Genomic DNA, 10,807 nt, shown 5'->3' with positions numbered 1-10,807 from the left:
TTTCTCAGTAATAAAATACCTGCAGTGAAGTTGCAAAGGGTGGTTCAAATTTCCCTCCATGCTGTTTCAGAGAGGCACATAGAGGCTACACTGCAATTAGATGTTCAAGTATTGATGCAGAGCTAGTAAAGTGCTTTAATTCCTCCCGGAGTCCTGGGGTGCTGTGCCTGTAATTGCTCCCTTTCTTGATTGGAAATGCTTCACTTGTTGCTGCGGTCGCCTCACTGGGCTCTCGGACCAAATTAGATGCTGCTCCTTCTGCTCCTTGACCCTAATGGTTTGCAACTTTAACCACACAGAGAAGCACTGATACATTCAGGTCTGACTTCTGCTTCACTGCAAAAAACATTCCCCTAGTTAGACATTAACATAAATCTGAGCCTATGCAGCAGATCCCTCTGCCTTTTATTAATGAAGGATCATGAAAGGCTCTGTTACAGTAAGAGAAACAATCCACTGCATTCATACGGCCTCTGGTGGCTCTTTACCTCTCACACATTTGAAAGGATTTCTTAGCTTTATTGGAGTAATTCTTTATGACTAAGAGAGGGGCAATTTCACCCTGTGTAATATTATGGCACAGTGTGATGCCAAATTGAAGGAAACTCACCAGCTAGGTGGGAGACCGGGACATTACACCCTGATAGATTGATGAAAGTGTTGTCACTGTCTTCTTACCTTATTCATTTCATTTTCTCCCTCTTCTGTCTCTCATTCTATTTCTCTTTCCACAGGTCCGGTGTGGCCATGCCATTTGGCTGTTTAACAATCGGAGAAAAGAAGGATTATAATAATCCTTCAGACGTGACAGATAAATATGACTTGGGTCAGATTGTTAAATCGTAAGTATCAGTAACAGCTTCTTGCAAGTCAAACATCATCTCTACAGACTTTTGACAGATGCTTTTTCTTTCATAGAGAAACCATTATGATCTGTGATTATATCCCTGTAAATAAACCTCAAATGCCATAAAATGCTTCTTTTCAGGGAGGAGTTCTGTGAGATATTCAGGGCTAAGGACAAAACTACAATGAAAATGTACACATGTAAAAAGTTCCTGAAAAAGGATGGAAGGAAAGTCCGCAAGGCTGCGAAAAATGAGATCCTCATCTTAAAGATGTAAGTTACTCATTATTTTTAATGTTCTCTGCAGTCTAAATGTCTGTGTTAGATATACAGTATTGTTTTTTGTGATGACACTGTCAAGTTCTTTGTTTTTTGTTTTCCCTATTTTATCTTCTTAAATACTAATTTCACAAGACAACAACATTTGAAAAGAAAACAAATCTCTGTGCTTGCTTTAGTAAAAGAAGTTGGCCTCATTTTGCTGACTGATCACAAACAGCCACTGTTTCTAAGGGTTTTGTTTATGTGAGACATCATTTCTCATCTTCTCTGTGATCTAAGCTTCCAGTAAAACCCACATTAGCATAACCTGGGCCTTATCAAATCATTTGCTTCTGACAGCAGGTGAAGTAGTGGAGTATGATGAAGATGAAGGTGTGATTTCTTTATAAGAAGCTTTTCAAACCATGGACTCATATTCTTCTGAAAATTACACTTTAGACACCTCAGTAACAGGGATGTGCACTGCGCCCGTAATCATCAGTCCATTTGAGTAAATAATCAAAAATGATGACATTGTCAAAGGCGGGGAATGATGCTGTCTTGCATAAAAATGCTTGAATACAGGCATTAGAAAAGAAAATAGGTGCTTATTCAAGTATTAATCTTGATACATTATTGTATTTGAATGAATCAAAAGATTCCCAGGCTGTCAATAATTTGTACTGACAATGTAATTGGTTCTCAGTCTGTAGTTTTGTTCACTTGGATGTTGTTGAGTATGACACTAGACGGCTGTTTTTGCATTCATCTGCTGAAGGGGGAAAGTTTCTATGAGCTCTGGTTAAACCTGATTTGTGACATTACACCTAGTTTGGAGCCAATTCCAATTATGGTACAATATGCAGCTTACCTGTGTGTGATGTAGAAACACCATTTCAGACACTTAAAATATGTCTGAATCAGATATTTAATGGTGTGCAAGCAATGTTTTATTGGTTGGTCATACTTAAATGAATGGGACCAAGAATAAGCTCTGATTGGTTGTAGAGAAACAACACTTTGTTGTCCACATGTAGCAGTGCAATTCTCAGATACAGCTTTAGTATTTTATTTGTATTTATATAGTTGTTGCTGGAGAACCCGGTATCATGCGGGGAAGGAGACAGTCAGGACGTATGTCGGCAGCCCCCCCAAAAGCCACAATCAGCACTCATCAGTCTTGAGCCACAACAAGCTGGGCCGACATGTCTCCACTTTTTGATGAGCTCCTTGAAGTGGAAACAAGGAAACAAGAAGGGGAAACAAAAAGGGGGAGCTTCTGACCTCTGCCTGCCTGGGACACACATCTCAAGCACCCCACAGGGACCAAGAGCGGGCTTTGGTGCAGCAGCAGCCCCCGGGAAGGATAGACAGGGGGCTGCCAAGCCTCAGCAACAGGTGGCTGGTCAACAGACTGACCAGCAGCCACAGTCAGAAAACCCAAGACCAAACACTTGTTTGCGGCTGTGGCGGCTAGGAACCGCCCCTCCCACCACGGGGATGGGAAGAACAAGCGTAAGACCTAACACACCCAGCTTCTCCCTCTCCCCCTCCCAGGAAGAAAGGAGGGAGATGGAAGTTTTGCAGAACCCCACAGTTCATGGTTTGGAGACCCTGGCAGTTTCCAGTTCCCCAGGCATGCTTTTTTAGTTGCTCTCTCCCTACGTTCAGGTGGACGAAATTCTGAGGCAGCAGACATCACATTGTATCAAAGCACTACCACAACACCAAAGCACCTTTTACATGTTCAGAAATAAAGCTTGCATCCTCGCAGCTTGGCTCAGAGCCAAGGGCAAGATGCTACAAAAAACAAAACAAAATAATAAATATATCAGTCATGCTCTTTTAATCCCTACATGGGAGGCTCACACTCCTCCTCGGCCTCATGGCTTCAGGGATTTCTGTTACAACCTGGGCTGTTAATGATGAGGGATTTTCTGCTTTGAGTTGCAGCATTACGTATGCACGCCGTCACCTCAGTCGCAAGGTGAAAATACCTCCAGCATGTGTGGCAGCTCTCTGCCAGTGGGGAGACCTGATGGCTCTCACAAAAGGCGTATCCAACACTTTGTGTTGGATACCCTCTCTCATCACCATCATCATTTTGAGCCTATGGAGGCAGCGTGTGAGTGACTTACAGGCCTTGTCCGTCCGCCTGTCCTGCTTGTTTGCTCCGAGGCTCACAAAGGTCTGCCTGCAGCCCACCTCAGCCTCAATGCCTAAGGTGGAGGAATCAACCTACAGGTGTCCCACAGTGGAACTTGTGTCGCTCCATCCTGTTCCATTCTCCTCAGTGAACGAGGAAAGGCTGTGCCCACTACGAGCTCTGCAGGTGTATGTGAGAAGGACAGCAGGAATTAGGAAAGAGGATCAGCTGTTTGTGTCTTGGGCTACTCCCCATAAAGGCAAACCATTGTCCCACCTGTCCCATTGGATTGTAGAGACTATATCTCTGGCCTACAGGTGGGTTTGAGGGCTCATTCCATGAGTGGTGTGGCCACCTCGTGGGCCCTGTTCAGGGGAGTTTCAGTGTGGGACATTTGTGCTGTGGCAACCTGGGCTACGCCTCACAGTTTTACAGGCTGGATTTCTCAGAGCCATCTCTGGCACGAGGAGTGCTGGAGGTATATGCACCAGGAATTGTGTGATGGTGACTGCACTGCTTGGCATTGTTTGTGGCTTCAGGAACATGCCATCCAGGAGTTGGCTGTATGTCCCACTGTAAAATACTGAACTTAACATAATTCCTGGTTCCTTGTTAACATAGTGAGGTGTTCCACCATGACTTCCCGCTGACACTGACAGACATGGTGTCATTGGAGCTGCAATAGCTGGTCACACAGAGGCGATTCCCACAGTGAAACACCTCACAGTGTTATCAAATAAGCGGGGATTACATTAAGTAACCCAAAGTTTTGCCATTTCCTTTTGTTTTCTTCATGGTTGCTCCCTCTCTTACCCTCCGTGACTATGGTAGTGTGTTATTCATGAGTATTAAAGCAGATCTTTACATTATTACTGTGTATGATGCATGATGCAGACGTCTTCTGCTATATGACTCCTGATATCATTCTCTCTTTCTCTTTCTCTCTCTGTTGTGACACATCTCCTCAGGGTGAAGCATCCCAATATTCTCCAACTAGTGGATGTCTTCGAGACCAAGAAAGAGTACTTCCTCTTCCTTGAACTGTGAGTTCAGATGTCTGATGAGCCGGGGGGAAAGGCTCTCTGCTTGTCTTCTCACTTGGGCCTGCTTTATGTGTTGAATATACACTCATGGGGAATGAGCTGTTGTAGCCTGAGGCCGGGTAGATATGAGAACAGCTCTGAACTCTACTCATTTGGTATTCAGATATGGCTTGCCAGCTCCCCCATTCTCATCAGCATGTGTTCTTGGAGAATTTGAAACATTTCCATGGATATGATAAATGTGCGATGCTCATCTTGTCCTTTGGGGACACTTGATTAGCAGGTTTAGGAATTCTGGTAAGAAAGTAAACATCAAACACAAAATAAACTTCTATAAGGAAAATATTAAAATTAAACCATTTTCCTGCAACAGGTGAGGTGTGTTATGTAATCTTGCCAAAAAAAAATCTTTGAACAATAGAATTGTGGAATTAACGTGTCCCTATAAATATAGTATGGGAATTTACAAGTAGAGACAATTAGTTTACCAGATTTAATTTTTTGCCTGTGCCTGAATTGTTGTTAATGGAGAGCAGATGGAAACATGGGAAGAGAAGGGGGAATGACTGAAATGTTTCCCAGTAAGATTTAAACCATTAACATTGCAGGAACATGCTGCAAATATTCCAATGCAGAGTTAGAATAGTAATCATAATTTTCAACAACAGAGACGTAACAGAATATGTTCCTTCCTTTTCCACAGTGCAACAGGCAGAGAGGTATTTGACTGGATCTTGGACCAAGGCTACTACTCAGAGCGAGACACCAGCAACGTGGTGCGCCAGGTGTTGGAGGCTGTCGCCTACCTCCACTCCCTGCATATCGTTCACAGAAACCTCAAGGTAACACGTTACAGTAGTGCAGGATTTAGAAGATATAGTCTAATCCCATGGCAGAAGTAAACAAAACGACATTACTGGGGTGCCATTTCACTTTTATCACAAGCAATTAAATTGCAATCTACGTGAAGGGTTTTACTCTTTAACCACTTTTACCAATAAAAATGTCCGGGAGATCCTGTAGATTCGGTTCGATGCTGAAAATACAGAGGTCAAAATGTCATTGAAATAAAAATCATAATCTGAAAAATGTTTCAACAAAATTTAAGCCAATTACACTGTCTTTTCACCTGTAAATAACAACAAACCCATTACTGTTCTGTTCTCTTATCAGCAGCAGGTCCAACAATAAACCTCAACATTGGGGTTAAAAAAACAGTGAATCCAAAAGATCGTCTAGATTAGCAGAGCAAAACCAAGGTCATGCCATGATGGCTGCTGTGTGCTGTTGTCGGCTTGCAGATTTTGTGTTTTAGATTTCTTTAAATGATATGCTTCATTTGATTATTAAAGGCACTCTGCTGAATTCATATTTGAAACTAGGATCGTAACAGACAATAATACGTTTCATCTGAGGAAATGTTTCTGAAGGGTTCTCAAAATGTCATGAAAGGGAGGGCTTTGTGTTGAAAGAAGATGAGAGTATGTAGTAGAGCCCTGCGGACTTTGTGACCAATACCGCCCGCTCCTGCAACATGTGTGTTCCACTCCCACACCACCCGCAAACATTGTAACATGCAGAGTGGACAAAAGGACACAAATGTTTGGACTATGCTAAACGTTAAGAATAACTGACATAAATCATTGCATTCATTTTTGTCAGTAACAACTGACATGTTTTCTTGCTTTGGTATTGTATTGTATAAGCCCGCTCTTCTTTTCAACTTCGTTTGTTGACTCTATCATATTAGCACTAGCTAAATCTCGGGACCCGCAGTATATTTTTTAACCGCCCACGCCCACCAGAGTTAAAACTGCCCGCTCCTGCATGATTTGTGATGGGTCCCGCGGGATCCCAATCCCAATGCAGGCCTCTAGTATGTAGCCTACCAATAATGTAAGATAATGTATTCATTGTCCCACTCCGTATCCGAGTGTGCCACAGGTGGCCAGGCAAGCCTAGAAAATACTATATGAGCGCTTGGCATGCCCCTGACACACTGGACAGGGCACACTTGATGACTATCTGCACTGCATCAGTGTTAGTCGCATCATGAAAATAGAGTCGTTAATCTTGTTAGTATGCAGATTCAAGACAACAAACAAGTAAAAGGTGGAAAGAGGAAAAGGTGGTTCCATATGATTTCTTTTTTATTGCAAAAGCTGGATGAGCTTCTCCACATCGATACCTCTTAAATCTCTTTAATTAAAGTGAATGTCTCTCATTTTATATTATTTGTTTTAATCTGAGATGAAAAATTACACTGTTAGATGTTTTCAGTCTTCTCATTGTATTTATGTCAGAAAATTATCTCACAACTGAAATCCCGCCTTCTAAACTATATCCAGATGATTAACTATGAAAATGAAAGACCACAAAGATGAATATTACATTAACCATTGTCTTTGTAACACACTGTATTTTAGTTGGAGAACTTGGTTTATTACAACCGCCTGAAGCACTCTAAAATAGTCATCAGCGATTTCCATCTTGCCAAGCTGGAGAACGGACTAATCAAAGACCCCTGTGGGACACCAGAGTACCTGGGTGAGAATATAAATTTACCATGTCGCAAATAAGATATTGTTGTGCAGGCAGATCAGTGAAGAATGTGATGTGTCTACCTGCTTTCAAACTCACAGATTTTGATGAAGTTTCTGTGCTCTTGTGCAGCTCCCGAGGTGGTGGGCAGACAGCGATATGGCAGGCCTGTGGACTGCTGGGCAACAGGTGTCATCATGTACATACTGTAAGTTGTGATCTTAAACATGAGGACAGAACATAACTTTCAAACAAAAGATTGCACATTCTGTGATACATAATCAGCCTTGTTTAGATATGGTATGCAGGTGTTGTTGTTTTTCACTAATGATGCTCTTTTTTCCTCAGGCTGTCAGGCAACCCTCCTTTCTATGATGAAACTGATGACGATGATTATGAAAACCATGACAAAAACCTGTTCCGAAAGATCCTGGCAGGCGATTATGAGTTTGACTCTCCGTACTGGGATGACATCTCTGATTCAGGTACTTTGAGGATAAAGTAAACACTGTGAAGGAACACAATGACAGCTTGCTGGGTAAACATATTCAAAAGAGTTTTTCCCTTCTTACCTCTAGAGGGGCCAAACACATCATATTTATATTCCCATCCATCAGCAGAACAACCCCTTTTTTGTTGAGTTTCTTCTGTGTGATTATTCTATGACAGCAAAGAGTCTCGTTGCTCGTCTGATGGAGGTGGATCAAGACCAGAGACTGACAGCCCAGGAGGCTATAAACCATGAATGGTAGGTGGGAGACCTTTGATATGTTGTGCAGACTATTTAAACCAGAGCGGGGTGATAAGACTTTATTAATGAGATCAGAACAGCTGTAAAAGAGCAGACTTTCTTTCTGACTTGATGTGTCTCTTAAAAAACTAAAATCTTAGTAAGATTAATTATCTTAATTGAAGGCAAAATATACTTATTTTTTGTCTGACAAGATATTTTGTCTTACCAGGCGGCTTTTATGTTAGAGAATTTCACTTGTTTCAAGTTTTTTTGGCCTTAAGTAGCAAGTGAAATATTCTATTTTCCATTTTAATGCTTTTATTTAATAATTTCCTCTTGGTTTTGAGAGCTCAGTTTCTGCAGTGTGGCACAACATTTTGTACAGAGATTCATGATTCCCAGACAGTTTAATCTACTGACTTTGGTGATCCAATGACATTTACTTTGGTGCTACCAGCAGACTTACGTCTTCTATTGAACTGATAAATACTGGATGGACTGCCATTAAATTTGGACATTCATGTGCCCCACAAGTGCCATCATCATGTTGCATTATCACTTTCACCAGTACAGTGGTTTATGACCAAATACCTGAAAAACTAATGACATGCCCATGACATTCATTGTTTTGCGCTAGTTAGCAAATGTTAGCATGCTAACACACTTAAACCTGCAAGAACGAATATTTTTGGCTAATTCGAGGCAGCAGAAACAAGCTGTGAACACAAAATTGGCGTATCATCTTTTAAGTTGATATGGTGAACAAAATGGTACTTATTTACCCATCCAGCAGTAATGGAGCAACATTCTGGTCACCTGGCAAATCTCCAGTATTCACTCTCTTTTATCTCTGTTTTTGGTCTCTACCAACTCTGAAGGGAAATATCTGGCTCTTTAGCTGCTAAATGCTCCATTACGTTCAGCAGCTATAGTTGCTAACTGTGTCTGTCTGCCATTTGGTGCTGAGCATGTAGTGCACAGTGAGCCTTTTTGTTGAAAAAGTTGCCTGCTGCAGCTGAAAATGATGCTACAATTTAGTAGACAGCTAATCGATGACCTGAAACTCAGGTATCTAAGTGTTCATGTGTGTTAAAAACAATACTGTGTGCAATAGCATTGGAAGATAGCGGGGCTCTGTTGTGAAGCTGTGTTTTCCCCATTTTATGCAACAGGATCTCTGGTGGTGCAGCTTCAGATAAGAACATCAAGGAAAATGTGTGTGCACAAATAGAGAAGAACTTTGCCAGAGCTAAATGGAAGGTAAGCCCTTTTGTTCTCTCTTCCAGGAAGCTCTTCTTCACAAAGTTCAACAGTAGTTGTACGGTCCTTGAACAGGGAAGTATACTGCCCTACAAAGCCAAAGCGTAGTAACTACACATTTGGTCAAAATTGAGTTAAGACTTGAAATGGGCTGAAAATCTGTTCTGTCTTGTGACAAAGTCTCCTACTTAAATTTTGCCCCATTTCAGAGAAACAAGAGTGTCAAAATTGCAGTAACTACAAAATCCAAGCTAATATCAAGGCAAACCGCAGTAAGTGATGTTACTGCGCTCTGGTTGGCTTTGTTTTCCTGGCTTTGACACCGCAGATACTGTGGTCTGCCTTGGTAGCCTAATCCCGAAAGGAACTGTAATACTGTTTGCCCCGATTGTAACACTCCCTCACAGAACCAACAAGCCAACCAGCTAATATAGAAACACCATAGCACAATCCCACAGTAAAATTATTGCTGAACTTGCATTAAAACGCAGCAAGTCAAATGACAGCTTTATAATCAGTTAAGATTAGCTAACTAAGTTGGCTAGCCAACCACTTGCAAATCAGACAAACATTTTAGCCTACCTGCTCCCTTGAAGGCATTTAATCCGACAGCGTGATTTATAATCGCGTTGATGTTTTTTATTTCGGGCATCTCTTTCTTCACATTTCAAGCAGGTATTCCTATTGTTGTGACAGAGGTTACTCCTTCAAAAGTTAGCTGGCTCCGGTAAAGTTAATTTATGTTGGGCCAGTTAAAGTTGGCTAAAGTTGGCTGTGCCTCCTCAGGAAAGTGGACCAGTGCACCCGACAGCACCGGCACGCACACACACACACACACACACATACCCCTTACTTGTAGTTCTTCCATTTCATATTGTTAATTGAAATATTGTAAATTTTTGACTACTGTTTTAAAAATAACCTTGGTTTGTTATAAATTAATTTTTAATTAAAATGAAAATTCTAATGCAAACTAACACAACATTTATTTATTGTGTAAAATGCTAATGATGGATGGGGAAATTAAGTCAATGAAGATGACATTTTCTTCAAAGTAAATTTTTTAAGAGCAAAACACTGTGGTAAAGTGCAATTGCAATAGAAGACAACTTAATTTTGAGGCTTACTACTGAGCAATTTCAACATTTGCAACTTGCAAACATGAATAAAACTTTTAAAGCTATTAAAAACAATCAACGTAGTAAGAAACAGAACAAGAAAGTTGAATGAACACATTTAGTTTGTAGATACTGCACTTTGCCTTTGCAATACTGTTTTAGTTGGTTAAGGTCATCCAAAGGCAGAGTGCAGGATCTTCTTTTTGAGGGTCAAAGGGCACATCAGTGTTCCTGGTTTTTATCTATAAAATATGTCTTCCTAAGAAGGTATTACATGAATGCATTACCACCGATCTAACCACAACGTGTTTGATAGGCTAGTCTCAAAATTTTAAGGCATTTTTCTCAGTTTCAGTGTTTGCATAGTTACTGCACTTAGACTTTGTAGGGCAGTATAGGAGTACAGTATTGAAAGTTAATGTTCTCTGAGCAAGTTTTCAGGGCATAGCACCTATTTGAGTTCAGTTCTCCCTTCTACAGAAAGCTGTGCGAGTCACCACCATCATGAAGAGACTGAGAGCACCTGAGCACAGTGACTCGAGGGCAACCAGCCCAGCAGCCGGTGCCCCAGCAGACCCCACAGCTCCCCAGGCTGCCACCGACCCCTCCGCACCTTCATCTGCCGCGACACCCGAGGGAGCGCCTGCTTCTGTCACAGACGTCCCTGCCGGAGTGGAGATAAGCCAACCGGTGCCAGAGGCCGGAGTTGGGGTGGCAGCCGCCGAGCCCCAGCAGCCGAGCCCGGCACCACAAGAGGCTGAGCCCACATCACGTTGTAATGGAGAAGCTTCGACTGCTGTCCATGCAGCCACCGAGGCCGGAGACGAGCAGGGTTAGACCCCCCCCCCCCCCCCCCCC

At 42.0% G+C, this 10,807-nt stretch overlaps 1 protein-coding gene across 1 annotated transcript; it reads left to right on the top strand.

Moving 5' to 3' along the window:
• Window positions 1–747: 747 nt before the first annotated feature.
• Window positions 748–10,786, top strand: LOC123966216 (caM kinase-like vesicle-associated protein). The gene is made up of 10 exons (XM_046042414.1): window positions 748–842; window positions 989–1,120; window positions 4,223–4,297; window positions 5,001–5,139; window positions 6,724–6,844; window positions 6,971–7,046; window positions 7,187–7,323; window positions 7,508–7,586; window positions 8,744–8,831; window positions 10,430–10,786. Exons 1-10 carry the CDS (start codon window positions 748–750, stop codon window positions 10,784–10,786), a joined length of 1,299 nt encoding a protein of 432 aa, XP_045898370.1.
• Window positions 10,787–10,807: the final 21 nt, after the last annotated feature.

This window comes from Micropterus dolomieu, unplaced genomic scaffold (genome assembly GCF_021292245.1).
Source record: "Micropterus dolomieu isolate WLL.071019.BEF.003 ecotype Adirondacks unplaced genomic scaffold, ASM2129224v1 contig_12944, whole genome shotgun sequence".
Taxonomy (NCBI): Eukaryota; Metazoa; Chordata; class Actinopteri; order Centrarchiformes; family Centrarchidae; genus Micropterus; species Micropterus dolomieu.
Note: the sequence above shows the minus strand (reverse complement) of the source record. Positions and strands in the feature narration are given on the sequence as shown.